This window comes from Balaenoptera musculus, chromosome 14, assembly GCF_009873245.2.
Source record: "Balaenoptera musculus isolate JJ_BM4_2016_0621 chromosome 14, mBalMus1.pri.v3, whole genome shotgun sequence".
NCBI classification, from domain to species: Eukaryota; Metazoa; Chordata; class Mammalia; order Artiodactyla; family Balaenopteridae; genus Balaenoptera; species Balaenoptera musculus.
Window position 1 is genome coordinate 25,765,259 of NC_045798.1, and position 27,437 is coordinate 25,792,695.

The 27,437-nt window shown below is 48.7% G+C and overlaps 2 protein-coding genes across 9 annotated transcripts in view; both read left to right on the forward strand.

Annotated features, from left to right (window-relative positions):
• BCR (BCR activator of RhoGEF and GTPase) overlaps window positions 1-2,581 on the forward strand; it is a 101,343-nt gene extending 98,762 nt beyond the window's left edge. For 2 of the 5 annotated variants that reach the window (XM_036875042.1, XM_036875040.1), the window contains exon 23: window positions 1,489-2,581. In XM_036875042.1, the coding sequence (XP_036730937.1) occupies window positions 1,489-1,599 (111 nt within the window). In that variant the 3' untranslated portion in view covers window positions 1,600-2,581. Of the gene's footprint in view, window positions 1-292 lie in introns of all 5 variants that reach the window. The other 3 variants (XR_005022634.1, XM_036875043.1, XM_036875041.1) reach the window with 3 other exon arrangements.
• A 9,667-nt stretch (window positions 2,582-12,248) lies between these two features.
• SPECC1L (sperm antigen with calponin homology and coiled-coil domains 1 like) overlaps window positions 12,249-27,437 on the forward strand; it is a 121,200-nt gene continuing 106,011 nt past the window's right edge. For 2 of the 4 annotated variants that reach the window (XM_036823033.1, XM_036823037.1), the window contains exon 1: window positions 12,249-12,358. The gene's annotated coding sequence lies outside the window, so the exon portion shown is untranslated. Of the gene's footprint in view, window positions 12,359-16,034; window positions 16,147-27,437 lie in introns of all 4 variants that reach the window. The other 2 variants (XM_036823034.1, XM_036823035.1) reach the window with 2 other exon arrangements.

Genomic DNA, 27,437 nt, shown 5'->3' on the forward strand with positions numbered 1-27,437 from the left:
TCCTGCCGGTGGTTCCCACCGAGTTGTGCAGGATGGGTGTCCGAGGTTTGGAGAGGGACTTGTCCAGGGCCACGAGACAGGGAGGAGTGGGGAGGACCCAGGCCACTGCTTTTTCCTCTGCACCTTTGTGGGGTTTCTCAGGGCCCACCCCACCTGGCCGTCCTTCAGGGGCAACCAGATCTCTTGCTGTGAGGGGCTCGTGTCACCAGGAGGGCCCTCGGTCGCCAGGCCCTGGGCTCTGCTGGAAAGGCCTCTTCTCTGAGCCGCTGTCCCCTCCTGCTCTGCCCGGCAGGTCCAGGTGCTGCTGTACTTCCTGCAGCTGGAGGCCATTCCTGCCCCAGACAGCAAGAGACAGAGCATCCTCTTCTCCACCGAAGTCTAAAGGCCCAACTCCACCTCCAAGATGCCGGCAGAACGGCCTGGGAACCTCCTAGGGAAACGGGCAATCCACAGAGCGGGAACCGAACCTTCTAGAGGAGTCATTAGGCCACCCCCCAGGGCCAGGCTGCTGCCAAGAGACAACTACCCAAGGCAAAAGGCCAAGTGGCCTGGACAGTTCCAGGCCCCCCTCCGGTGGGGCCTGAGAACCCTGGGCTGGCCTCAGACTGTGGTTTTCTACGCCACCACCAGAGGGCGCCCCAAGCCAGCCCTCGTGTCTCCGGTCACGGGCCTGGGCGGGACCAGGCAAAGGGAGTGGTTTTTACGAATTTAACATATGAGAGTTCAAAGATTTCTACTGGATCACCTGTCGAGATGCACCCTCTCCAGGGAGAAGGGAACAGGAGCAGATTCCCTCGGTATCGTGTCTTGAATAAATACTGCTGCTGCTTCGTGCCCAGGGGCCAGGCCCTGTCCAGCGTGGGTGGGGGCGTTTCGATTTCCCAGACTTAGAAATTCGACTCCTGTTTGTAACAGGGTTTGAAAAGCTAAATCTACACTGTGTAGTGCTTGACCCCTTTCACCTCCTTTCTTCTTTCTTTCTAGAAGAATTTGTGCAGAAATGGGTCTTCTTCCTGTTCTATCCTGTTGCTTTGTTTTTGCTGATCACGTGCCCCTCGGAAGGCAGCTCCCTGCGGAGCTGCGTAACGTCCAGGACCGGGCACCAGGGGAGGGAGGCCCAGGCTGCGCACTTTATGGCTGGTTGTCTAGGGAGAGTGATCCTGTTCACCATCCCGACTGTCCCGCCGGGCACGCACTCTCCTCATCAGCTCAGAAAGGCCTTGATCTCTGGCCTCCTCCAGCCTGTGGCCCATCTGCCCCCAAATCTCCCTTCCCCTAATCGTGTCCCGCCGCCCCACCCCACCCCCGCCCCACCCCGATCGCTTCATTCCTCGCTCTTTGCTACACACACTCAGCAAACTTTTGTAAAGCTTTCCTCTGGGCGGCGGCAGCTTACCGACAGCTTGTTTTAAACTTTGATCTGAATAGCCTTTTGATACTTGAATATTTTTAAGTTTTATACATAGTTTCTAATTTTTTTCCTAACAGATTCAGATCCCTAATAAGATGTTAGAATGTACTCTGTGGACAATCTGTGTCCCAGCGGCATCTCGTCTTCCTCTGAGCGCCAGCTCTGTTTCCATCAGGAGCCATTTCTGAAGTCTTCTGAGCATCTGGAATTGGGGGGCGGGGATTAGGAACAGGCTGGGCCGAGGGTAGGGGCTCCCATCCCGAAGCAGGTGGAGAGACAGAGCCCCCCCATGCTCCACACACCTGTGCGGAAGCCAGGATGTGCCTGGTAACCCTCCTGACCATCTGACTTGGAGGAAAGAGAACTGGGGAAACCACTAAGTATTTTGAAGAAACAAGTCTGTGAAGAATTGCATCACTTTTTTTAAAAAAGGGATGGGGGCGAGGAGAGAAGAAACTTCCATGCTGGACTTGCAGGAAGAGAGGATGTAGCTGAACCGGAGGAGGGAAGTGGTGGCATGACTCAGGAAAAGGCGTTTGCTTGTCACGCGATTAGACCAGTAACAGGTGGCACTGTCCAGGACCCTTCCCGTGTCCCTGGCGGGGTGGGAAGGCTCAGCTGGTGTGTCAGCGGGCAGCTCCTGCCCAAGGTCGCGGCACACAGGGGGCCACGTGCCCCCCCCCCCACTCTACCCTCTGCTCGCGGACCTGCCAAGGCAGGGACGGAAAAAGAAGTCACTCGAAGGTCTTAAGTCTGCATGTTGTATTTATTTAGTTGTACTTTTTTCTCGTGAGGAGAGCAGACCCACCGTTTTAAAGCAGTGCTGCTCTCCTGGGGGATGAGGGCAGGGAGCAGGGTCCTCTGTGCTTTGCATGTCTCTGGGATCCATGGGTTTCCCAGGCCTCCAGTCCCTGGCCTCTTCTGGCCTGGCTTCCCATCCCCGTCTGGCTCTACAGGGGAAACACACTTTACTTAGAAAAGCTAGACCTGGCCCCGGTTTCTTTTTCCCTGGAGTCTCATGATTTGCGTCTGTCGCATTGAAACTGGAAAGCAATCTCTCAGTGTCTGTGCCAATTTTCGTTCCCTCCCCCCATCTCCTTCCTCTGTTTGCTTTTTATTTATGTAGGATGCGTGGTGTTTAGTGATGGAATGACCACTCTTTCTTGTTCAGCTGTCCAAGCACTCCTTTGCCGAGCCTCAGTGATGGCGGTCGCTTTGGGTCGCTGGGCGCCCCTGTCGTCCGTCTGACACTCAGGCCTGAGGGTCGGCAAAGCCGGTGGGCAGGTGATTGCCTGGAGGCCAGACGTGACCTTCCACAAGGCTCAGCCACTGGACTTGGCAACGAGAAGTGATGCCTCGCCGTCTGGGCCCTAGGTCTGTGTCTGGAGCCTGAGCAGAGGGCAGCCCAGCCTCGGGCTGTGGGTGGCAGGCAGTCTCTCCGCAGCCGCCTGTCTGAGTTTGAGCTCGGCCATGTCTGTACCACCACAGGGGAAAGGAAAGCTGCCACTTTCATTAAAGTTCCCCAAGACGACTTGTGTCAGTGGTGATGGCTGCAGTAGAAATAAACACCGTGATCAGAGCCTCTGGGAGCATCCCTGGAGCCACTGGGTTGGGGCTGAGGGTGGGCATTGGAGCTGGAAGAAGAAGCAGGTGGAGTGGAGAGGTGGGTGTCAAGGAGGCCTCCCTGAGGGTAGTGGGCACTGCTGGGGACAGGCCAGGCCCAGGGCGCCCACTTGCCCACAGGCAGTCGCCCCGCTGAGCATGGGGCCGTCTGGTTTGGGACGAATGGCAGAGGGGACACCAGCCGTGCCAAGTCCGGGGGCAGGGAGGGCTCCAGCCCCACAGAGCCTAGCCCTGCACGAGCCCCTCAGCCTCTGTGGTTTCCGGTGGTGCTGCCAGGTGCAGCCTTTCTGTTGCCAGCAGACGGGACATGGGTCACTCTTAGCCGTCACCAGCCTTGCCCACAGAAAAAGCCACCCAGCTTACAGGGAAGCCACACCCAGGTGGAGAGGGGTGTGCAAGGTGGGCTCTGCTGATGCAGCTTGGGACGAGCTGGGGCCACACCCACTCGGACCCCTATTGCCGTGCTCGGTGCCTGTCAGCCATCACCCCGAGGCTCCCCCAGGGTCTTCATGTACACCATGCCATCTGCCAACCTGACACCTGCTGATAAGGAAAGGGCTGCCACTGGCCCTCCTCCAAGTATTTGGCCCCTAAAAGGCTACTTAGCTCTCTCTATCCCTACCTTCCTATTTGAAAATCTGTTCTAAAAAAAGAAAAAGCCCCATTGCATCTCTCTTACTAGGAGTTGATTTTGGGGGCAAGCTGACTGTCACCATGTTCCTGAGAGCAGGTGCTGTGTCCAGCCAAGCCCAGGCCAGTGGCATGGCCCAGGGAGCAAGACCGTTCACTGCTATGGAATTTGAGGTCTTACACCTCAAAGACCCTCAGAGGCCTCTTAATCCAATCCCTTTACTTGGTAGGTGGGTAAACAGGTGCGCGAAGGCCTCCCCACACACCCGGTGTCCCAGAGTTGGTTGAAGAACAGAGGCTGGGAACTTTGTGTCTTGATCCCTATAGGCTGGCTCACTTTCTGCTGGACTGGACATGGCCAGCTGAGCAGGCCCTGTGCCGAGGTCCAGCGTCACACACGTACCCTGGGCAGATAAAGGAGGGCAGGATTTTGTGTAGAAATCTCAGAAGAGCTTGTATACCTGCCCCCCCCAAAAAAGGATGCCCCAGTTGCCTTAAACGGAAGCATTTCCATGATGAAGCTAATGGTGGGCTGTCACAAACGGCTCCGGAAAAATAAACAGAAAAAGTGAGGGGGCGACAGACACACCAGCTCTTGAAGAGGCCCAAATGGCCTCCCAGAGCAGCTGCCATGGGTCAATGGGCAGGATCGGGCCTGAGAGTCACCTTGGGTGAGGGAGCTGTCAGACCAGGGGAGAGAGCCCTGCGTCACCACAGCTCTCCCAGGGTGGGAAGCCAGACAGGGCATGACAAACAGGCAGCCACGTAAACGGTTTCCTGGAAGATGGAGCCCTGGTGCGTCTCAGATGTGTCTAGGTTGGGAAGGAAACCAGCTGCTTGGGGGACTGAGGCTGCTCCTCTGCATGTCGCCAAATGAGATGCACCAAGTGCCCGGCCGGACCTCATAGGCCACGTGTCCCAAGACAGGCCTTCTCAGGGCCTCTCTGGCCAGTTCCGCCAAGTCACCAAGGGCTCAGTCCACACACTGACTCCTTTCCGTTCCCCTCCTGTGGGTGGAACCGGGCAACCTGACCAGAAACTCTCCCTTGGGGTTTTCAGTCACTTGGTGGAAACGAGCCCAGCAGCTGGGGATGGGGAGGTTCAAAGGGGATTCTGGCCAAGAAAGGGGCCTGAGGAGCATGGTCTACATGGGCTCAGGTCCTGAGCCACTGCCAGCTGAGCAGCCCCGGGAAGAGGGGGCACCAGGATGGTGGCCGCCCCAGACGTGGGGCTTCCCCGGGGCTCGAGGGCTTGAATGACCCCTGGGCGTGGGCCTCCCAAACCCAAGGCCTGGCCCCAGGGCCAGCGTGGGAAACCGGGACCCATGCAGAGGGAAATAGATGCTGCAGCTGCTTGTTTAAATAAAACCACCACTTAAAAACTGCCTTGCTGGGTGGCACTGCCCTGGTTCCCTCTGGGGCTCCCCAGCCCCCATAAGCCCAGCCGCCCTACTGTCGCTGGGCCAGAAGGAGGGAGAAGCAATTGGGAGAGGGGAATGGCTGCTGTTTCTTCTATTTTCTGAAAATAACGTTTCCAATGTCGGGGTGGCGATCAGAAGTTAGTTGGAACAGGCTACGGCATCTGTGACTTTTGTCTGTGTTCTTTATTAGATAAGCACTCCTGATCTGCATTTTCCAAGCAGGGCCCTTTCATCTGGTGACGGCCAGGAAGAGACTCCTGGGACTACTGGTCAGTGGGCAGCGGCTGCAGGAGCCTGTCCACCCTGGCAGGCTGGCCTCTAGCCTCTGAGTTTCTAGCCCACCCAAGCCATCTCATGCTAACCCCGCCTCCAGGTGGTGCCATGCTGGGGTACTAGAGGGTGGTAAATTCCTCTTCCACCAGCTGGCATTGTCCACACCCTCCCTGTGCTCCTTTCTGGCCCCCAGGGTTTTCTAGACTCCACTGCTCCACGGTAGTTATGAACTGAATTGTGTCCCCCAGATTCACATGTTGAAGCCCTAACACCCAGTGTGACCATGTTCAGAGATTACCTTTAGGAAGGTAATTAAGGTTAAATGAGGTCATAAGGGTGGAGCCCTAATCTGATATGACTGGTGGCCTTATAAGAAGGGGAAGAGAGGGACTTCCCTGGTGGCCCAGTGGTTAGGACTGTGCGCTTTCACTGCTGAGGGCCCTGGGTCGGGGAACTAAGATCCCACAAGCCACGCGGCACGGCTGAAAAAAAAAAAGGAAGAGCCACCAGAGATCTCTCTCCACTTCTCACAGAGGAAAGGCCGTATGAGGACACGGAGAGAAGGGGCTCAGCTGCAGTAGAGGCCTCAGGAGGAACCAACCCGGATGGCACATTGATCTTGAGAAAAATCAATGTCTGTTTAAGCCCCTGGTCTGTGATTTATTGTTATGGCGGCCTGAGTCCACTAATACAGTGGCCTTTGGTTATTCTGACCCCTGGATGTGGAGCCAAGAGTGGAACTCGAGTCCTCCCCATGCTGCTCCAGGTTAACGACCCTCTTAAAGGGTCCCAGGGTGGTTGACTGATCACACCGAGGGCAGGGGGCTATCACCCTCCTTGTCCGGGCCACACCAGTGAACCTCATGGATGAGCACATTCTGGGGGACCGAGGCTGCTCCTCTGCGTGTCCCCAGATGATATGCACCAAGTGCCCGGCTGGACCTCACAGGCCACACGTCCCAAGACAGGCCTTCTCAGGGCCTCTGGCCAGTTCAGCCAGGTCACCAAGGGCTCAGTCTGCACACCAACTCCTTTCCATCCCCCTCCTCCTCCTCCTCCTCAAGTCAACTGGAATCTCTTCCAGTTCACACTTGGCCCGTGGCTCCTCTGGCGACCCAACCACAGCCACTGCCTGGGTGCTGGCCAAAAAAAGAAAGGTGGGGGGCTGTGAGTCCTGAAGATGATTCTCGATTCTCAAAGAGGAGACATGGGCATGTTCGGAGCCTTGGGATGTGTGCAGGATTCTCGGGAGACTAGTTTGCAAGGGGGGGGCACCAGCGGCTGAGGGAGAAGGCCCAGGGTCCGGAGGCCAAGGCTTGGGCAACTCATGCAGCTCCCAGAGCCTCACCTGTAATTTTTTTTTTTTGGCTGCGCTGCACAGCTTGTGGGATCTAGTTCCCCGACCAGGGATTGAACCCGGCCAGGCCCACAGCAGTGAAAGCGCGAGATTGCCAGGGAACTCCCTCCTCACCTGTAAAATGGGGACTTGCTCACTCTGACACTGGGAAGGGGCACACACAGGCTGAGGAGCGCTAGTTAAGCCTCAGGCACATTTGGGCGGAATCCCTTTATCCAGCTCATCATCCCTTGTCTTCCGTGTCCCCACCACGATATGCCATTGTTTCCTGAGGGCCCCATGGAGTTGAACCAGGAGGCTGCACAAGGGTGACTGCTTTCTGTGGTTGGGGACCTAGAGTTGAGAGATGACAGAAGAAGCATTTCCAGAGCCCTTGCCACATGCCAGGCCCTGCCCTTGGGACGCTTACAGTCTCTGGGGCCATAGACATTACTGTTTACTAGCCGTGTGATTGCCGTGTGCAGAGAAGCACGGTGTCCAGGGGGGCACTTATTGGGGTGGGGACCTATTATTTAGTTCCCCAGCATCCCTGACCGGTGTGGGAGAATTGCCATTGTTCACAAAAGAACTGGAAGTACAGAGAATTTGAGGGCCCTACTCGAGGCCACACAGCTGTCCCGGCCAGAGTTTGGGCTCAAGTCCAGAGACCAGCAGACCTGGTACATGGGTTCCCTTCTTGCTGGCATCAGTTTCTCTGACTGTGAAACAAGAGGGTTTCATGATCTCTGATCTCTGTGGGCTGTGAGGAAGGGGGGACACCTGTCCTGAGTTGGTGTCCTTTCTGTGTCTCTTCTGGATCACCTGCAAGCCAGCTGGGCATCCCAAGGAGTCTCCTGGGGTTCAGACCATGGCTGCTGGGTACCTGAGTCCCTCTCAGGGTGAGCAGCCCATCTCTGTCTGCAGACACATCTTTGCTCAGCTGACAGCTGAACTTCTCCTGGGACTCGGCGCACCCCTGGCTCCAAGAGAGGCATGTCAAGAATCCTAAGCTGATGTCCTGGCACTCGGAGCTGATGATGTGCTAACGGCTGGGGACAGTTGTTTTCTGATTAAAACTTGGCCTGCGGACCCTGCCTGTTTGGCTCCTCCAGCTGTGGTGCAGACAGAGCAGCTGGGCCCGAGTGGAACAGTCAGTGTCGGGGGTGAGCGTCAGGGTGAGCTGAGGGGGTCACCAGGAAACCAGAGGCACAGAGCTCAAGGGGGTTCCGGGCTGCAGTGCTCCACCCATCTCAGTGGTGATGAGACCCCAGCACTGCAGGGCTGGCGGGGCCTGACCAGGGGGGGAATTGTCAGCCTCTGAGGCTGATCATCACAGTGTCCCAAATCCTGCCACTTGGTGGTTGTGGCCCGTGGAGGCTGGGCCCTGGGAAGGGCTACACAGTGATAAATGCTCTGGGCACCTCGCCAGGTCCCTTCTTGCTCCTGGCCCGCAGCTGCCCAAATTGCCTGCTCTTTCTGCCCCTCCAGTCCTGACAAGCCGAGGAGAAGGGACCAAGGTGTGGTAAGGCTGATGGGACCACCCAGCGCTGAGGCCCAGCCACACACTGGGCTGAAGTCTGGACAGTTCCGTGCACCCCACCCTCTGATCTGTGTCCTCTCCTCTGACCCCATCGCCATGTCAGGCCTCCAGCCTCCCCAGGTCTCGACTCTCAGGGTCACCCTCCCCATCCTGCATGTGCCACGAGGGCCGTCTTCCTAAAGAAGATCTCACAGCATGTCACTTCCCTGTCCTAAAGCTGCAGTGACCGGCCCCTGTCCACATTATAGAAGCCCAATTCCGAGGTCTAGTGGGGGAGGCGCTCTCTGCCTCAAATCCTCCTCAAATGCCACCTCCTCCCAGAATCCTGCTGATCCCTCCAGGACACTTTAGCAGCATCTCACCTGATTTAGGACCAGGTTACACTGCTGTCCCAGGCAGAGAAGGCTCTCAGAGCCTAGGGACCTGGTCAAAACCATCTTTGTACCCTCTCCCACCCACCCACCCACCCAACCCTGCACAGGTGCAGTTCAGCAGACCTGGTTCCTATTCAGGAAGTGTCAGCAGCCTCCTGCTTGGTGGAAAATGGTGCTTTTGCTTTGGAATTTCAATGGCAGAAAATCTAGGTTAGTAGTTTTGATTCATTAAAAGTACTTCGCTGTGTATAAAGACGTTCATAGGAACTTTATTCCTAATGTTAAAGGGTAATGTTTTAAAAAGGTAAAATCATGACTCTTACACAAATATAAAATAAACATGTATCAAAGAGTTTACTTAACTCATTCATTAAATGAGGGAACCAGTAAGATGTTACCATCAGTTCAAAGGAGAACTCCAAGGTCAGACACATATATAGAACAGAAATATTGAAATGAACTTGGAGGCAAAACTGGTTCTTCCACTGTGGGGGAGGGTTGTCCCTGGACAAGAATTATTTGCGTTGCTGTCAATTTTCTACAATATTGCAAAAGAGCTCAAAGACAATATAAGGCCCAAAGCCCCCACAGAATCAGAATCAGATAACCTAGAAGGGTGTGTACCAAGGATGCCTATAGCTTCCCACTGGAGACTCCAGGAATCTTTTTTTGCTTAATCCAATTTTCATTCCACAAATAGCTCACAACTGGAGACAACCCAAATGTCCATCAATAGAATGGATAAACCATGGAATGGTAAATTCATACAGTGCAATACTACACAGCAACCAAAATGATATTAATTTTGCATGCCACAGATGCATGCAACAAGATGGATGAATCTCACAGAATTCATGTTGCATGAAAGAGGGTAGACACAAAAAGATACTTGCTGTAGGCTGAATAATGCCCCCTAAAGATATCCAGTCTTTCCCTGGGACCTATAAATGTTACCTTATTTGGAAAAAGGGTCTTTGCAGATGTGATAAATTAAGGATCATGAGATGGGGGGTTATCCTGGGTTATCCAGGTGGGCCCTAAACGCCATCATGAGTGTCCTTATATAAGAGTCAAAGGGGGATTTCACACAAACACAGAGAAGGCCATAGACCAAGGCAGAGATCGGAATGCTGCAGCCACAAGCAGAGGAACATCAAGAAATGCAGGCAGCTGGCAGAAGGTAGAAGAGGCAAGGGATGGATCCTCCCCCAGGGCCTTCTGAGGAGACTCAGAGATGCTGACACCTAGATGTTGGACGTCCAGCCTCTAGAGCTGTGAGATGATACATTTCTTTTGGTTTAAGCCACCAAGGTTGTGGTAATTTGTTACAGCAGCCCTAGGAAATCAATACAATACAATTCCATTTATTTAAAGTTCAAAGTCAGCCCATATTCATCCTGAGTTAGATGTCAGAATGTGGTTACATTTGGGGAGGATGTAGTGTTGGCAGGGGAGAGGAGGGACTTGGCAAACTGCTCAAGTTCTTTTTCTTTTTTCTTTTTTTTTTTCTACCATTTTATTTGTTTTTCCTGTATCAATATCTTTAAACTATTGTAGTTTTATAATTTGTCTGGACAGCTAGAAGATGGAATCCGAATTGTACTACTACTTTCTTTCCTCCTCCTCCTTTTCCCCCTTCTCTTTCACATTTCTTGTACTCTTCCTTCTTTCTTTTCTTTTTATGTTACTTTTTAAAATTTATTCATTTTATTTACTTATTTTTGTCTGCATTGTGTCTTCGTTGCTATGGGTGGGCTTCTCATTGTGGTAGCGCACAGGCTCAGCTGCTCCACGGCATGTGGGATCTTCCCGGACCAGGGCTTGAACCCATGTCCCCTGCATTGGCAGGCGGATTCTTAACCACTGTGCTACCAGGGAAGTCCCTCAAGTTCTTTTTCTTGACCTTCACTTTTTTGTATTTCATTGAGTTGTATATTTATTTTGTGCACTTTAATATAAAAAAGTATCTCTTGTCCTCCATGCAGTTCTTACAGGGCTGGCGTGAAGATCTAAATGATGTTGAGTCCTGTTTGAACTGTAAATGCTGAAACAGATGCAACATGAATGCCCTTCACAGTCACCAGGTGTTTACTGGGTGCTGGGCATCATGCTAAGCTCCCTTCATGCCTTATCCCACTTAATCCCCCCAATCCATAACAGCTCCCATTTTGTAGATGAAGAAACTGAAATGCAAAGACAAGTGGTTAGTAAGTGATGAAGCCCGGATTCAAACCCAGGCTGTCTGGTGATGAGGACCATGACCTAAGTCCTACACAAATGTTGAATGATTGATTATCTCCAGACTATTAAACCATCATGGCTATTCCGGTTTTAAAAAGAAAGGTACAGATTATTATGTATAGTAGACTACCATATGTGTAAAAAAAAAAAAAAAGAAGCAAAAAGAACCAATCTGCTTATTTTGGATATTTGTTTATATTCAAAAAATATTTTTATCAAGAAACTGAATACATTTAGTTGCAGCTGGGAAGAGGAACTACAGCAATGGAGACGGGGTTGAGAAGGTGCTTTCTGAATTTTGAAGTATGTAAATGTATTAGAAATTTATTCAGAAACAAAAAGAAACAATGATTATAACAAAAACCATCAGAGAATTACATGAACAACGTTATGCCAATGATTTGGAAAACATTAACAAAAGACACTTTCCTGCAAAAATATAACTCAGTAAAAATGACACAGGAAGAAAACGAAATTCTGTCTAGACTTAGGACCAATAAAGAAATGTTGGGGCTTCGCTCGTGGCGCAGTGGTTAAGAACCCGCCTGCCAATGCATGGGACACGGGTTCCAGCCCTGGTCCAGGAAGATCCCACGTGCCACGGAGCAACTAAGCCTGTGCGCTACAACTACTGAGCCTGTTCTCTAGAGCCTGCGAGCCACAACTACTGAGCCCACGTGCCACAACTACTAAAGCTCGCGCACCTAGAGCCCGTGCTCCACAAGAGAAGCCACCGCAATGAGAAGCCCACGCACTGCAATGAAGAATAGCCCCCACTCGCCACAATTAGAGAAAGCCCGCGTGGGGCAACGAAGACCAAACGCAGACAGAAATTAATTAATTAATTAATTAAAAAAAAAAAGTTGTGCTTTTTTTTAAAACCTGCATCCTATCTCCCCCAAAATCTCCGGGGAGTACCGGGAGGGCAGGGCTTCTGTGTTTTCCCACCACTGTCTAGCTCAAGCCCAGCGCCGTCCTTGGCACGCTATAGATACGTCCCTGAATGTTGGACCTCTTGGCTAAGCCGAGCATGAACGGTGGACCTCTGGGCGAAGCCGAGCCTTTGGGATGATGGAGCGTGAACACATCACTCGGCAGTGCCCAGTGCATCCTCCAGGAGCATCCGCCAGCCAGAGCGCGAGCAGGAAGCCTGACGCACGCGCACTGCCTGACTGAGGACTTTCTGTGGCCGGCCGGATGATACGGCGCCTGCGCGATCCAGAGCCGGGAGGGACGCGAGCCGAGTGGGCTGTGCTGTAGACGCCTGCGCGGCGGCGGATGTGGGCGGGGCATGAGCCGCGCCTGCGCAGTCTTCGGCGGCCGTGTGGGACGGACAAGGGGCGGGCTGGGGGCGTGGGCCGCGAGGGAGGCTGGGCGGGCCGGGCGAACGGCGCCGCGGGGTTGGCTGCTGCCCTGAGGCCGGACTCAACGGATTCGGGCCGCGCCACCGGGCGAGCTCGCCGCCCGGCCCCAGCCCGGAGCCAGCGAGCAAGCGAGGCGGCGCCGCGCGGTAAGAGCCGGGGCCGGGTGCCCTGAGTGTGCGCGGCGGGAGCGTCCTTCTCCTCAGCGCCGCCCGCGCGGCCAGGCCCCGGCGGCCCCGCAGACCCCGGCGGCCCGCGCCTGCGCCGTCCCCTCCCGGGCCCCCCGCCCGGCGCGCGCCTGCGCCATCCCCTCGCGGGCCCCCGGGCAGCCCAAGCCGCGACCCCGGCCGGCGGGCGTCCCGGCTGCTTGGGGCCCGGCTGGTTCTGCGGCCGCGCCCACCGGTCTCCTCTCCTCGTGCCCCAGGAGAGGCTGGGGCCGCCGCCCCATAGCCCCTGGCCCCCAGTCCTTTAGTCCCCGGCCTCCATCCCCGGGCCCGAGGACGCGGCGGGCGGCCGACCCGGGCCTCCTGCGGGCTCTGCTTCCGCCGGGCCGCGCCCCCACCCGCGCGCAGCTCCGCCGGCGGGGTCAGCCCGGAGCAGGAGGAGTATCCTTTTTTCTCCAGACCTGGTTAATTGCATCAGGTTGGATGTGAATAATCTTGTGTTCTGCCGAGGAAATTCTGCCTTTCCCGCAGTGTGGTCATTGTATGGCTTCAGTGGTTACGTTTAAGACATCAGAGTTCGTTTCTGGGCAGCTCCGCTGGAGATGGCTGGAAAAGAAATCAGTTTCCACTCAGTTTCGGCCCATTTACAAAACCAAGTAACTCCTGTGATCATTCAAGCGCAGAGAATCTTGATTCGTTAATGCCCTTGGTAATTCGCCGGCAAGCACGGGAGGACCCAGGGAAAATTCCCATAAATTTGCCGTCCTGTATTGATCACAGGGGGAAATGTCTGTTGTATTAAAAAAAAAAAATCATCTTAAGCCACTGATAATGTTTTGTAAGTTTGCAACAGATGCAAGAGACTAAAAAATGTTTGCTGTCACCCCGGGGGCTGCATCTTGAGATGAAATCAGAGCCTGGGGCTTGGTAGATACCAGCAGACATCACTATAATATGGGTAGGTTATCAAATAGACACATCGATGCAGAAGGGTAAGGAGAAGTAGGGTATTGACCTAGGTAAGGTTTTTTTCTGTAAAGAGATAGCTGATCCAGTAATTTTTTTCTCTTGAAAGATGTCTCCTTTTCTCCTTTGAATGAGTGTACTCCAAGCATCTTGAGATAGCTGGAGAATGCTTTTCAATTACCTGTGCATACTCTACGTATGTAGGGATTTTCTTGACATTCATTTTCAGTAAGAAAGTGAGGGGTTCCCTGGTGGCGCAGTGGTTAAGAATCTGCCTGCCAATGCAGGGGACATGGGTTCGAGCTCTGGTCCGGGAAGATCCCACATGCCGCAGAGCAACTAAGCCCTTGTGCCACAACTACTGAGCCTGTGCTCTAGAGCCCGCGAGCCACAACTACTGAAGCCGGTGCACCTAGATCCCGTGCTCTGCAACAAGAGAAGCCACCGCAGTGAGAAGCCTGCGTACCACAACTAGAGAAAGCCCACGCGCAGCAACGAAGACCCAACACAGCCAAAAATAAATAAATAAAATAAATAAAATTTTTTAAAAAAGAAAGTGAATATTTTGCCATAGAAAAGCTTTATCACTCTGCACCTTGTCAACAGTCCAGATATCTAAGTGTGCAGTTCAGCATCATAGTGAGTGGGAAGTGATTATAGCAGTTTTGGTTAAGGTGAGGTTTGTATCAAAATTTCTGTTTTAAACTTGAACTTTTGGGGTTGTGTATCTGCAGTGTGTCCTCTTGAGACGGGATTTCTCTGAAGCAGAGGTTCTCTTTATAACTGACTTTATAAAGTACATCTTATATTTTAGATGACTCAGATGATAGTATTGCTTTGGTTCAAAATTATTATTAAGGATGGGTTTTCATAATACATTAAGATTTGCGGTATGACCATATACATATTTAAATCACATGGCTAACTTGTACATAGTCATTACGCAAACTCTCCACCTCAGTAGAGGAACAGTGTCAGGGTGTCAGTAGGTGAGTTAAATTCTCTTGGCTTTATGGCTTTGGGCAAGTCGGTTTTCCTTTCTGGGCTTCATTTCCCCATCTGTAAAGTGTGGGGTTTGGGGGTGGAGATGGAAAGGAGCTTGAGTTGCCAATTTTAATGTTTAATGGATTTTTGCCTACTTAGTCCTCTTCAGCCAGGGGTAGAACTGGACCTTCTCACCAGTTCCATGACATTGTGGTCCCTTGTCAAAGACCAGGTGGTGTTGTAAAGCTGGTGAGAACCAATCTCGGAGACTCTTGGTCAGACCCCTGAAATGAACTGTTGAGTGGGCTTCAGAGTATTAAGAAAAACGAGGACAATATAGGGAGTTTTTCATAAAACTAAATTTATTCAACTAGGACTTCCCTTTCTAAAAAATGTCATTTTCTTGATATTAAAATTAAAGCATCTTCTATGACATGATGGTGATAGTAAATGGTGGTAAATGAGATTGTAATAAATGGCAACTATAGGTTGGTTTTCTTATCACAATAAGGTATTTTTAGAAATAAAGAGAACGTAGAATCTATTGTTTTGCTGTTGTTATAAGGGAGTTTAGTGAAAAAGTTCCTGGGGCTTTTACTGCTGAGAAGATTAAAATATAGATTACTTTTTAAGAGTAAATATGAGTTACTTTGTGGTCATTTGTCCCAATCCACAGGCAACTAAGAAGGCTCTGTTGAATTTGCTTGGTATTAAAGATACTTCTGATCATCCTTTCCTACCAGATATAAAATGTCAGGATATTTTTGTGTGTGTATAAGCCTAGGCAGGGAAATTCCTCCTGGTGGTTGGAATTGTTAGTATTGAATAGACTGGCTGCTGAGGTAAAGAACCCCTGTGGGGATTCTCTGTCAGCTCCGAAACCTTTTAGTATTGTGGCCCCAGTCTTTTGCTGTGAAACACCATGACCATCAAGAAATTAGGCTTACAGATTATATTTCAGATACGCTGAGGGGAGAAGTGGCTGTCCAGCACCCTGTCCGGTTCCAAAGTGAATGTAACAGATGACCATTGTGTCTGTGAAATCTTAAAAATTTTTAAAGATTTAAAAAATCTTACTAGATTTAGATTTAGAGTTATTGTAAATTTTCTTTTGTACTTACAAAACTACAATATATAATGTGTGTCAAGCATACGTTTTAAAAGTGTCTCAAATTAAAATTAATAATGCAATCTGTAATTCTTCAAATACTCATGTTCACATTGGGAGGACTGACTGCTCTCACCCACCTGAGTTCTCCATTTTCAAAGGATAACGTGGAAACTCTGTAAAGGACATTTGTCCAGAAGAAGAGAATGCAGATCTGTTAAATGTTTTTCCTGACCTTTTTGCACATCTTCATTGTAGTTCTTGTCTTTATTTTTTGGTTAAATCCTGAGGTTTGCCCCTGCCTTTCTTTCTAAAATGTTAATCTGTTCACGGTTACTGCCCTGCTCTCTGCACAATTTAAAATCCTTCAATGGCTCCCACTATCTTTACAATCAGATCTACCAATCCTTAGCTTGGTGTCACTGGGCTCAGGCTGCCATTCTCGTCCTGCCCCCACCTCCTTTTACGTGCTTTGTTGAGCTCTTGGTCCTTGGAGCTCTCTCCAGTCTCCTCTGCTGAAAAGCTTTTCTCTCACTTCATCCTTCAAAACTCAGCTCAGATAGGACCTGGCCTGAAAGGCATCCCTTATCCTGTCTCCTGCAGGCTTGTCCAGCACCCTGTCCATTTAGGATTTGGCTCCCTGGTTTTGTCTGCTCTTCTCCACCAGCTGGGACACCGCAGTGCAGAGCGGGGTGCGTGTCGTTGCATCTGCTGGGTGAGTAGTTTGTCAGGCATGGGTCCTGAGGAAGTGGGTCACTTAGTCCCTGCCCCTGAGGAGCTTTTCACTCCAGGTCCACTTGGCCTTGCCACCCCTGAGACACCTCCCAGCCATGCACACCAACTTGCAAAGTCCATATAATTGTGTCTTAGTGTCTAATTAAAATCTAATTTCTTGACGGAGGAGACTCTGTCTGTGATGTCTATTATATCACCTTTGTTCCGGGCTCTGGAAGGAATGTGCATTTGTTTCATGTTGTTTCCCTTTTTCCCCTTGTATACCTTCCATCTTGGTGGTGGTGGTTTTTGTTGTTGTTGTTTTTGGATGGTAAAGTTTTAAGAGATGAAGATATTAAATTTCAAGTTCGTCTCTTGTGCATATAGCCCAGGGAAAACAGAAATGTTAAAGGGGAAAAATACTTTGTCTCTTGAAAAAAAAAAAAAAGCCCCGTATTACACTTCTTTTCAAAAGAACTGAGTTTGTACAAAAGGAAAAAAAAAAAAGACCCTGATTAAGCTTGGGAAAGAGGCAAAGAAACTGATGGCAGTGTTAGGATTTGTCAAGAAATACTTGTTAAAAATGAAAGTTGTCCCTTTCTTCCTCTCTCACTTCTCATGTTCTTGGGGAAAGTCCCAACTCAGCCATTTTCCAGGGGCACCTCGTCCCCTGGGAAGTCCTGAAGCAGTTTGTTGGGGCTGCTTTTTTCCAGAACAGTCACAACTGGACACTTTCTTCCGAGAGATGCCCCTGTCCTCCCATGTAGGAGACGCCAGTGTCCTGAGTCCCACTCCCTTCTTTCCCTGGAAGCGTCTCCTGGTCATAGTTTGTTCTACCCCACCAGGCCCAAGAGTTCTTGAGCAGGAGCTATTGAGTCTTCTCCTTGCACATTTTAAACCTTGGTGGGTTTGGGTCAGTCTCCCCCAGCCTCCCGCCCCAGCCCCCCAGCCCTGGCCTGGTGGCTTGCTGGACCTTAGTTCCCTGACCAGGGATTGAACCCAGGCTCCAGCAGTGAAAGCACCGAGTCCTAACCACTGGACTGCCAGGGAAGTCCCTGGTTAGGGTCAGTCTTAAATCTTCTGTCCCGTGTTCTTGCCCTTTTCCCTTTCTGGCCTCTGCATTTCTGCAAACTCCGTCACATCATTACACTTAGTCAAGTGTGCTTTCTCTGCCCTGTTACAAATTACCTGCTGGATTTTTAAACCCTAGTTCCCTCATTTTTATTCTTTTTTTTGGCCGAGCCGCAAGGCTTGCAGGATCTTAGTTCCCTGGCCAGGGATTGAACCCTGGGCCCTCTGCAGTGAAAGCACTGAGTCCTAACCACTGGACTGCCAGGGAAGTCCCCCTCATTTTTATTCCTCAAGCTTACCTCATTGCGTACTTACTCAACTTTGCCCGGCCCCTGCCACTCAAGGCCAGCAGCCTTGGATTTTTTAGTCTTTTTTTGTTTATCTCTTCCTTCTTGCCTCAACACTTGTCTCCTCTCCCCACCTCACTCTCCCCTCCCCCGAACTCCACCACCAGGAATGTCAGCCTTTCATACCACTCTTCATCGTTCATGTATTCATTTGAATACAAGAGTCATGTATGCATATATTCATTCATGTATTCATTTGCAAAGATGTATGGTTTTTAAAAATAACAGCTTTATTGAGGTATAATTCATATACCATAAAGTTCATCCTTTTTGTTGTTTTCCAACTTAAATGAGTCAAATTTATTTATTTGTTTATTTAAATTTTTATTGGAGTATAGTTTTTTTTTAAATTTATTTTTGGCTGCATCCAGTCTTAGTTGTGGCATGTGGGATCTTTAGTTGCGGCGTGCGGGCTTCTCTCTAGTTGTGGTGCATGGGCTTCTCTCTAGTTGTGGCGCGTGGGCTCAGTAGTTGGCGGCGTGCAGGCTCAGTTGCCCTGAGGCTTGTGAGATCTTAGTTCCCCAACCAGGGATGGAACCCGTGTCCCCTGCATTGGAAGATGGATTCTTAACCACTGGACCACCTGGGAAGTCCCTAGAGTACAGTTGATTTACAATGTTGTGTTAGTTTCAGGTGTACAGCAAAGTGAATCAGCTATATATACACATATATCCACTCCTTTTCAGATTCCCCTCCCACATAGGCTATTACAGAGTACTGAGTAGAATTCCCTGTGCTATACAGTAGGTCCTTATTAGTTATCTATCAATGTTTTATACATAGTAGTGTGTATATGTCAATCCCAATCTTCCAATTTATCTCTCCCCCCTGACCCCCTGGTAACCATAAGTTTGTTTTCTACATCTGTAACTCTATTTCTGTTTTGTAGATAAGTTCATTTTGTTCCCTTTTTTTAGATTCCACATATAAGCAATATCATATAATATTTGTCTTTCTCTGTCTGACTTACTTCACTCAGTATGACAGTCTCTAGGTCCATCCATGTTGCTGCAAATGGAATGATTTTGTTCTTTTTTATGGCTGAGTAATATTCCATTGTATATATGTACCACATCTTCTTTATCCATTCCTGTGTTGATCGACATTTAGGTTGCCATGCTTTTTGAATTGCACACCTCAGTGGTTTTTAGTACATTCGCAGAGTTGTGCATTGAGCACCACTCTCTAATTCCAGAACATTTTCATCACCTCAGGAAGAAACCTTGTACCCAGCAACAGTCACTCCCCATTCTCCACTCCCCCAAGCCCCTGGCAATCACTAATCTACTTTCTCTGGACTTGTCTGTTCTGGATGTAAATGGAATCAGACAATATGTGGCCTTTTGTGTGGTTTTTTTCATTTAGCATAATGTTTCTAAGGGTTATCCGTGTTGTAGCATTCATTAGTACTTCATTCCTTTTATGGCTAAATAATAGTCCATATTTTCTTATCTATTCATTAGTTGATGGACATTTAGTTTATTCCACTTTTCTTTTCTTTTTTTTTAAATTTTTTGGCCACACAGCATGTGGGATTTTAGTTCCCCAACCAGGGACTGAACCCGCACCCCCTGCATTGGAAGTACAGCGTCTTAACCACTGGACCACCAGGGAAGTCCCTAGTTTATTCCACTTTTGGATATTATGAATAATGCTGCTGTGAACATTCATGTACAAGTTTTTGTGTGGACAGATGTTTTCTGTTCTCTTAGGTGTATACGTAGAAGTGGAATCACTGGGTCATATGGTAGCAATGTTAAACTTTTTGAGGAACCACCAACTGTTTTTCAAAGCTGCTCCATCTTACAGTCCCTCCAGCAGTGTGTCAGGTTCTAAGTTCTCCACTTCCTGATCAATGTATGGGTTTTCAGGGCATACTTTTTAAAACATGGGATATTTTTGGCACTTCTGCTTTTTGTTTTCCTCACTTAATACTTCTGGAAAGTCCATTAAATCAGCTGGTATCATTCTGACTCATTGTGATTAATGGCTTCATAGTAATATTCCATAGTATAAATATACTGTTTATTCATTCAATTCAGCAGATAATAAAAGGCTATGATGGACCAGGCACTGTTCTAGGCTCTGAGGCAACAGCATGAACAAAACAAACAAAACACCCTGCACTCTTAGAGTTTACTGTCTAATAGGGGCAGGGGTGGAAAGTCAGGAAATAAACAAGTAGCATAGCCTAGGGTTTTACCATTGCAGTTTGAGTCTGTGGGGGCTTTCTGAGTAGTGTATATGAAGTACCAAAGGCTAGATTGCCCTAAATGTTGTTACAAGTTACTTTAAGTCAGTATTAGTATTAATAATCTTGCAGGAGAAAGTAGAAACATTTTCATAAAATAAAAAAAAGGAAAAAAAAAAAAGACCCAATTGGTTAATGTGGATATGGAGTTCTAGGAGATCCACATATGAGTCCTTGGTAGCAAAGTTTGCACATTTATAAATTGTATCCAAATCCTCTTATTCTGTTGACAAGTAATAGACATCGTTCCCCAAAAACCAGGTGAGATATATGTGCTGGAGGTTTCTGATGGATGCAGTTGAGAGTACTTTTGGGGGACATGGCAAAACTTCTGGGCCCAGTCAAGACTCTTGTTTTCTTCCTGAACTTTTCTGTGTTTGTTATATTGCCCTATGAATTATTGAGATTGTCCCTCCAGTAAAGCCTACTTTAAATTATTCATGGTGATGCTTAGGGAAAATAATCTGGGTCATCTAGAGTGGTTAGGCCTGGAGGGAATTCCCTCCCAATAAGGGCAGATTTATATTGATATGCAGCCTAGTTTGGCCTGCACTAACCCTTCTATGTTGGCCCTAGTGGTAATGCAGTTAAAATAAGAATTTCGGTTCTGATTTTGTTTTTTTATATTTGACTTTGAAATGAAGTTAGAAATGCACATTTTAGACACACGGTTATTCACCCTTCATGTTACCCATCCAGGTCAAAGTCTTGCTCATCCAGACCAGCTCCATCATGATGGAATGCTAGTCATCTATTAATAATCAGAATGTCACTCTAATGAATGAAACATTATTTTGCAGAAAACTTTTTTGGGCAATTCAGTTACTAATGTTCGTTTATAAAAATTCAGAACAAAACACAACCTGCAAGTTTATATTAAAGTAATATTTCTGAAGGTCTAGTGTAGAATATAAATGCCAACCAGCATACTGTCTAGCAGTACAGGGATCTTAGTCACCTCCTCTCCTGCCTTTGCTTCTCGCTGTCCTCCCCCACCACACATGTGCTTAGTTGGGTTGGGTTCCAAAACTTTATTTATAAAACTAATTTAATTCATAAGGTTTATGAGGTTTAGGTTATTAGTACTGTGGAATCTAATGAGCATCCATGGCAGCATGGCTGAAAAAGCATACATTTCATGTGTACCTTTCATTAAATATGGTCCTCTCACCATACAGCTTAAGGTAGTTATTTTCCTTAATTTTATAAATGAGGAAACGAGGTTAAGAATACAGAGTTAACCAGGGGCCAAGCTTGGACTTGAGCCCAGTTTTCTGACTAAAAGTCCTATGTTCTTTTCGCTGTAATATGCTGCCTTTCAACTGGAATGCATTTGCCATATGGTTGAAGGAACGACAGTGCCATTTAGCCTGGAGAATAGAAGACTATGTAGGGCATTGTTTCTCTTATAATTGAAATATTTGAAGAGCTTTCACATGGAAAGAGGGCTGGACTTATTTTGTGCTGCTCTGGCAGGTTCCCTAGTAAATGGTAGTTATAGTTGCACTGACATTTGGCTCCACGTATGAAAAACTGCCCAAGAATTGCAACTAGTGACAAAGGCTGTGGGGGTGTCATAGGACGATGGCTGGGGGACTGACCTTGATGCCTGCCTGGTCTTACTGAGGTCCTCTTCTTTGCCTCCTCCTACACCCTTTCTTGCCTGAGCGCTTGGCTGGGCCCCCTCTCTTCTCTTCCTAATTTCATGCCTCTTCTCCCTTAAGCCACTCAGAGGCAAGTTTTAAATATGGGATGGTCACTTGGTAGTAGTTAATGATGATTTTGTTTGATTGGTTCGTTTTTCTCACATATGCAGTATACACATTATTTTAAATAAAGTGACAGTGAAGTATGAATTTGGAATTTATAATTTTTTCCAATACTAATTTCTGTAGTGATTTTTTTTAAGCGGGAAATAAAAATTGAAGAGTATATCCTGTAGGCTAAGGGGGGGATTTATTATGCAAGTATGAGAGTCTCTGCTGAAACGCTAACGCAGTGTTTACTTTCTCACCCAAGGTTCATTATCCTCAGGGATAACCACCCAAGGTTCCTATGCTGTTTCATTCCTCGTCACATGTGATTGCATAGGTGCTGCACCTTGTCCGGCCAGGGAGTCCTGCAGGTGGGGAGAGGGTGGTCAGCAGCAGCAGGGTCTGTATTGACGCCAGAGAGTGACTTCTGTGAAGGGTTCTCAGTCTCTGAACATCTTTGCAGGTGAAGCTTCAGAGCATAGTGAGGTCAAGAGGAAGAATGACCTGTTATCTCTCAAACAGCTGATTAATTTTTTCATAGCAGTTACTGGTTTCTTTGTCTCTTGTCTACATACTTTTTTTTTTTTTTTTTAATTGTCAGGATACTGGAGCTTAGATATATGTGCCATGCTGCATCAGAAGCGAGCTTGGGACATTTCAGGTGATGGGGGTGGCTGGTGGCTGCCCTGAGAAAGAGATTCCCTCAGGAAACAGGCAAGTGAGAAAGTGAGCCCAGCAAATTCCCCCATGTAAGTTCAATGTGATGCTCTTTAAATAACATTTGACGTTGCACCACTGTTACCTGGAGCCCTGAGAGCTGAAGCGTTGTGACTGTTCAAGTATCTAGCTAACCGAAGTTAGTGCAGGAGCCGAACATTCAGCTGGTGTCTGATGACGAGCAGTCCTCCCGGCCCTGCTTGAGTGCCTTCGGCGAGGGGAGGACCCAACCAGTTTTAAGGCCGCTCGGTTGGTGTAGGGACATCGCTGATTATTAGTTGCCTTGGAATCTGTCGCTTGATAACTTTCACTCTCTAGTCCTATTCCTGCCTTCTGGACCTTTTGAAGTTTGAAAACGACTATTTTCACTTACCGAGTTGAAAGTCTCACTTACTTGAGTTTTCAGAGCTCTCTGGACTGAAGACAGGCTGGTTATTAGATTTTCTCCTCACAGTGTGGTTCTAGAACTGCACACAGTACCCTACCAGCTCCTCTGAGGAGGACAGTCTACCTGGGACTCCTGTCTTCCTGGATCCAGACAGTGTAAATCAGATGATTTATTTCAGCTCAGGACTGTATTGTTGCCCTTGGAAGAGCCCTGCTGTGCTGTGGGGACACTTTAAGCCCAAATTCCCTCTTCTGCTACAGAAGCAAGTCTTCCAGAGTCTGTCTTTCAGAGTTTTCCTCTTCCCGGGAACTTGTGGACAATAGGATCAGATTCTAACCTTTGACAGCATCTGCACCCTTCCAAAATCTGCTGCTCACACACACGAACAAAAGATAAATATGTGAGGTGACGTATTAATTAACTAGGTGGTGGGAATCCTTTTACAATGTATATGTACATCAGTCGCCATGATGTACATTTTAAATGTGTTACAGTTTTATTTATCAATTATATGTCGGTAAAGTTGAAAAAAATTTGAGGTGCAAGCATCTTGCCTTCAAAAGGTCAGGGTTTCCTATCTGAGACTAGTCACAGAGAATGCATTCCAGGTTTCTTATTTCTTATTTGTTCCCAGATGGTGTGCAAGGAGGTAGTGATCCCTGGGGTTAGGCCACCTTATGTAGCGTGGCAGCTCGAGGGGGTGAGGACACCCGATGAGCTGAGGTTCCAGCTTCATAGGGACCTTCCTTCTTAGGCTGCTTTGGCCTCCGGGGGAGGGCTGCCTGCCCCTTTAATGCTAGGGTCTCCACAGTTTTCCACTAACCACAGTTTGTGAGAGTCTCTAAGTTGTCGGTTTTCTCCTCATCCCCTTCTGCCCCTCATCAGCTTTTTCTTCCTGATTTCTTTTTGAAATTCTGCTGTTTTGAGTTGGTATCTTTCTGACTTTCACCTATACTGGTAACACGTAAATGATGACATTGTGGTACAGGACAGACACATTATTCCCATGGCTTCCTTGAGCATTTCTTTCAGTACCCTATATTGCATGCTCTCTTTCCTAGCTGCTAGCCTGCCAGCCCGCTGTGAAAGATTGGAAGTGAATAAGGGGTCATCAGCCGTCCCTTGTACACACGGGGACAGCATCACCAAGGCCTCAATCTGTATAGTAACAAGGAATGTTTTGCTTACCTGCTTCCACATAAGCTGCTGGTAATGGTTAGGATTTGGAAAAGGGGAAAACATTCCTGAGGTGGGGAATTTAGTCACCTGTAGTTCTATATGAAAGTCAACCCCCAAAAAAACAAAGGGACTTCCCTGGCACTCCAGTGGTTAAGACTCTATGGCGCGGCCAAAAAAAAAAAAAAGAAAAGAAGAAGAAAGTCAAAGTCAACCGAGAGGAGGGGAAGGCATATCATTATAGTCTCAGTAGAGACTGAGAGACTGACAGGCTTTTTCCAGATCCAGGTAGTAAATGTTTTTGACTTTGCAGGCCATATAGTCTCTGTTGCAACTAATCAGCACAGAAGTAGCCATAGAAATACATGAATGAATGAGTATACCTGTGTTTCAATAAAATTTTCTTAGTGGATCTGAGGACTGGAATTTTGTATAGTTTTTGATGTCACAAAATACTCATGATTTTTTTTTCTCCCCAACCATTTAAAAATGCAAGAAATATTCTTAGTTTGTGGACTGTACAAAAACAAGTGATGAGCCGGATTTGGCCCATGGACTGTAGTTTGCTGTCTGTCCTCGGTCATAGGGAAACAGGAAGCAGAGAGGACTGATTAGAGGGCCTGGGAAGCCAGGCCCAGAGTTTTTTCTGTTATTTTCTAATTTAATTAATAAAGAATCTTTTACAAAAACCCCATCTTAAAAAACAACAATTCAAAAAGAAGAAAGATGGAAGGATAGAAGGGATTGAAAGCATGCAGAAAGGCTCAGAGAGAGATGTGTGTCAGCCAGGAGGTGTGATGAAAGGCCGGTGGGGAGACTCACACTGGGCGAGGGAGCGAGTGAGGAGAGGGCTGGACACCAGGGACAGAGGAAGGGCAAGTGCAAGTTAGTGACCCACTGAACGAGGAAGGCAAAGGAAGGCCGTGCTGAGTTAGACCCCACGGGGTGACAGCAGCAGTGGTTAGGCCCCAGAGCGGGTGGCACACACCTGGAGTGGACCGTGGAGTTTTTAGTTGTCTGGAAGATGGAGCAGAGCAGAGCAGCCCTGGGGATTGTCCTGGGATGGAGAGAGCTCTTCTTTTCTGCTGATGGTGTGAGGAGTTGGAAAGAAGAAGTAAGAAGTTAGGGTACAGGGAACTCACCTCTGTGGTGTAGGGAGGATAGCAGTGTGCTGTTTGGTGTGGTTCCTGTAGCAGTCCTGTGTAGGAGCTCTTAGCCTCCACCTAGAGGTGCAAGGACTGAAGTTTGGACGTGAGTAACATGCCCAGAGCCACATAACTAGTAAGTGGTGGAGCTGGCACTTGAACCCAGGTTCTACCGGAATAATCTGGGTTCTTTCCACTAGACTGTGAATTCCTGAGTGCACAGCCGCAGTGTCCCAGGCTGCTAGTTGGAGATCTGCCTTCTGGCACCGTGCTCTGTGTTTAGTGTTATGGCCCAGAACAACGCTGCTCTTCTCTCTCTTACAAAAATCTGTTTGTGTTTTGCAGTCCTTAGAAGGGATGGTTGTTTGTTTGTTTGTTTTCAATTTATTTTTGCCTGCATTGTGTCTTTTTTTCTTTTTCAATTAATTAATTAATTAATTAATGGCTGCGTTGGGTCTTCGTTGTTCCGCATGGGCTTTCTCTAGTTGCGGCGAGTGGGGCCTACTCTTCGTTGCGGTGCGCGGGCTTCTCATTGCAGTGGCTTCTCTTGTTGCAGAGCACGGGCTCTAGGGGCGCGTGGGCTTCAATAGTTGTGACACGCGGGCTCAGTAGTTGTGGCTCATGGGCTCTAGAGCACAGGCTCGGTAGTTGTGGCGCACGGGCTTAGTTGCTCCACGGCATGTGGGATCTTCCCCGGGCCAGGGCTCAAACCCATGTCCCCTGCATTGGCAGGCGGATTCTTAACCGCTGAGCCACCATGGAAGCCCAGGATGGTTGTTTTTAAAGCTGAAATAGTTAAATTACTCATTTGCAGTAAATCAGATTAGGTAGGCAATGTTCTCAGAGACAGGATTTGGTAATTTTGGGGGTAATGTTTTAAACCTAAGAAATAGTTTTGAAGGATTAGAATCTGAAGACCCCCATCTGCTGAGTTTGGGGTGAGCTGCTGTGCTGTATGTATGAGAGTCTATTTTTTTTTTTTAAGATTTTAAATTTATTTATTTATTTATTTTGGCTGTGTTGGGTCTTAGTTGCGGCACGTGGGATCTTCGTTGACGCATGTGGGATCTTTTTGTTGCTGCGCATGGGCTTCTCTCTAGTTGTGGTGTGTGAGTTTTCTCTTCTCTAGCTGTGGTGCGCAGGTGCCAGAGCACATGGGCTCTGTAGTTTGCATCACGCGGGCTCTCTAGCTGTGGTGCGCAAGTTCTCTAGTTGTGGCCCACGGGCTTAGTTGCCCGGTGGCATGTGGGATCATAGTTCCCAGACCAGGGATCCAACCTGCATCCCCTGCATTGGAAGGTGGACCACTGGACCACCTTCCAATGAACCACCAGGGAAGTCTCTCTTACTCTTAATATGTTACTAGTAACCTGTTACTGAAGCTCAGAGTTTGCTAAATCAGGTAACATTGCTCTGAAATTTTACTTGTTAAAAATTAGAATGAAGCATTAGGAAGAAACATTTATTTTACACATTCTATTTTCTTGATACCCTGTTGGTTGCATTGTATTGAAATTCTGACACCTAATTAAGTTCGGTGCTTGGACTTTGTAATACATTACTCACGCAGTAAAGACAAACAGCATGATCCTAAATTGGCAACAGCAAAGTCAGTGTAATTGAGTTATATGGTGAGTCTCGGCATTTTCACAGGGATGGGTGCACCATGACATCTGGAACTCAGAAGGAAGTGTTTGCCATGGTTTTCCTCTTTTTTCCTCTTACATCCTCATCCTGCCACTGATAAGTGAGTAGAAGTTCTACCCCCAGTTGCAGGATGTGGTGTGACAGGCTATGAACTGGGTAACAGGTGTCTCGAGAGCGCTTCCAGGATTTCCTTCTGACACGCTTGTCCTTTCAGCAGTGGCTTGGGCTCTTCGCATCCTAGCTCCGATTTTGTCTGCCTGTCGGGTGTTTGGTTCCCTTCTCTGTGTAGTTCTTAAATGATGCCTTTGGCACTGGCCCTGCCTCACCTCCTCTATGCACCTTGCGGTCCTGGTGAGGCCGAGAAGCCTCCACGTGGCTGCCCTGAGGGCGTGTTGATGGTGCTGGAGGGACAGTCTGGGAGCGGGGCTTCGTGTGACCCAGGTCCTCTGAGCTGGGCTTCGAGGGACTTGAGCTGCTTGTCCTCCAAGATAGCTTTGAAGGAGGAGGGGTTTTCAACCAGTGGACACTGGACTTGGGGGAATAACGCGCCCGTGGGAGGGAGCTGCGCGAAGCGGGCAAAGGGCCCGGCACAGGGGTCTGGTTTCATGAAAGAAACGTGCTGCTCTAGACCCCGGCTGCTGGAGGGAGCCCTGGAGAGTGGCTTTGGAGTTCTGGATTGGGCCGTTTTGTGGAGGATTGACTGTTGAGCTCTGCGGTTCGGGCTTAGTGTTCTTGCTGTTCTCTGTGTAGCTTCTGCCCATCGTTCTCGTCTCGGTTCACCTTGTGTCTCGTCCCC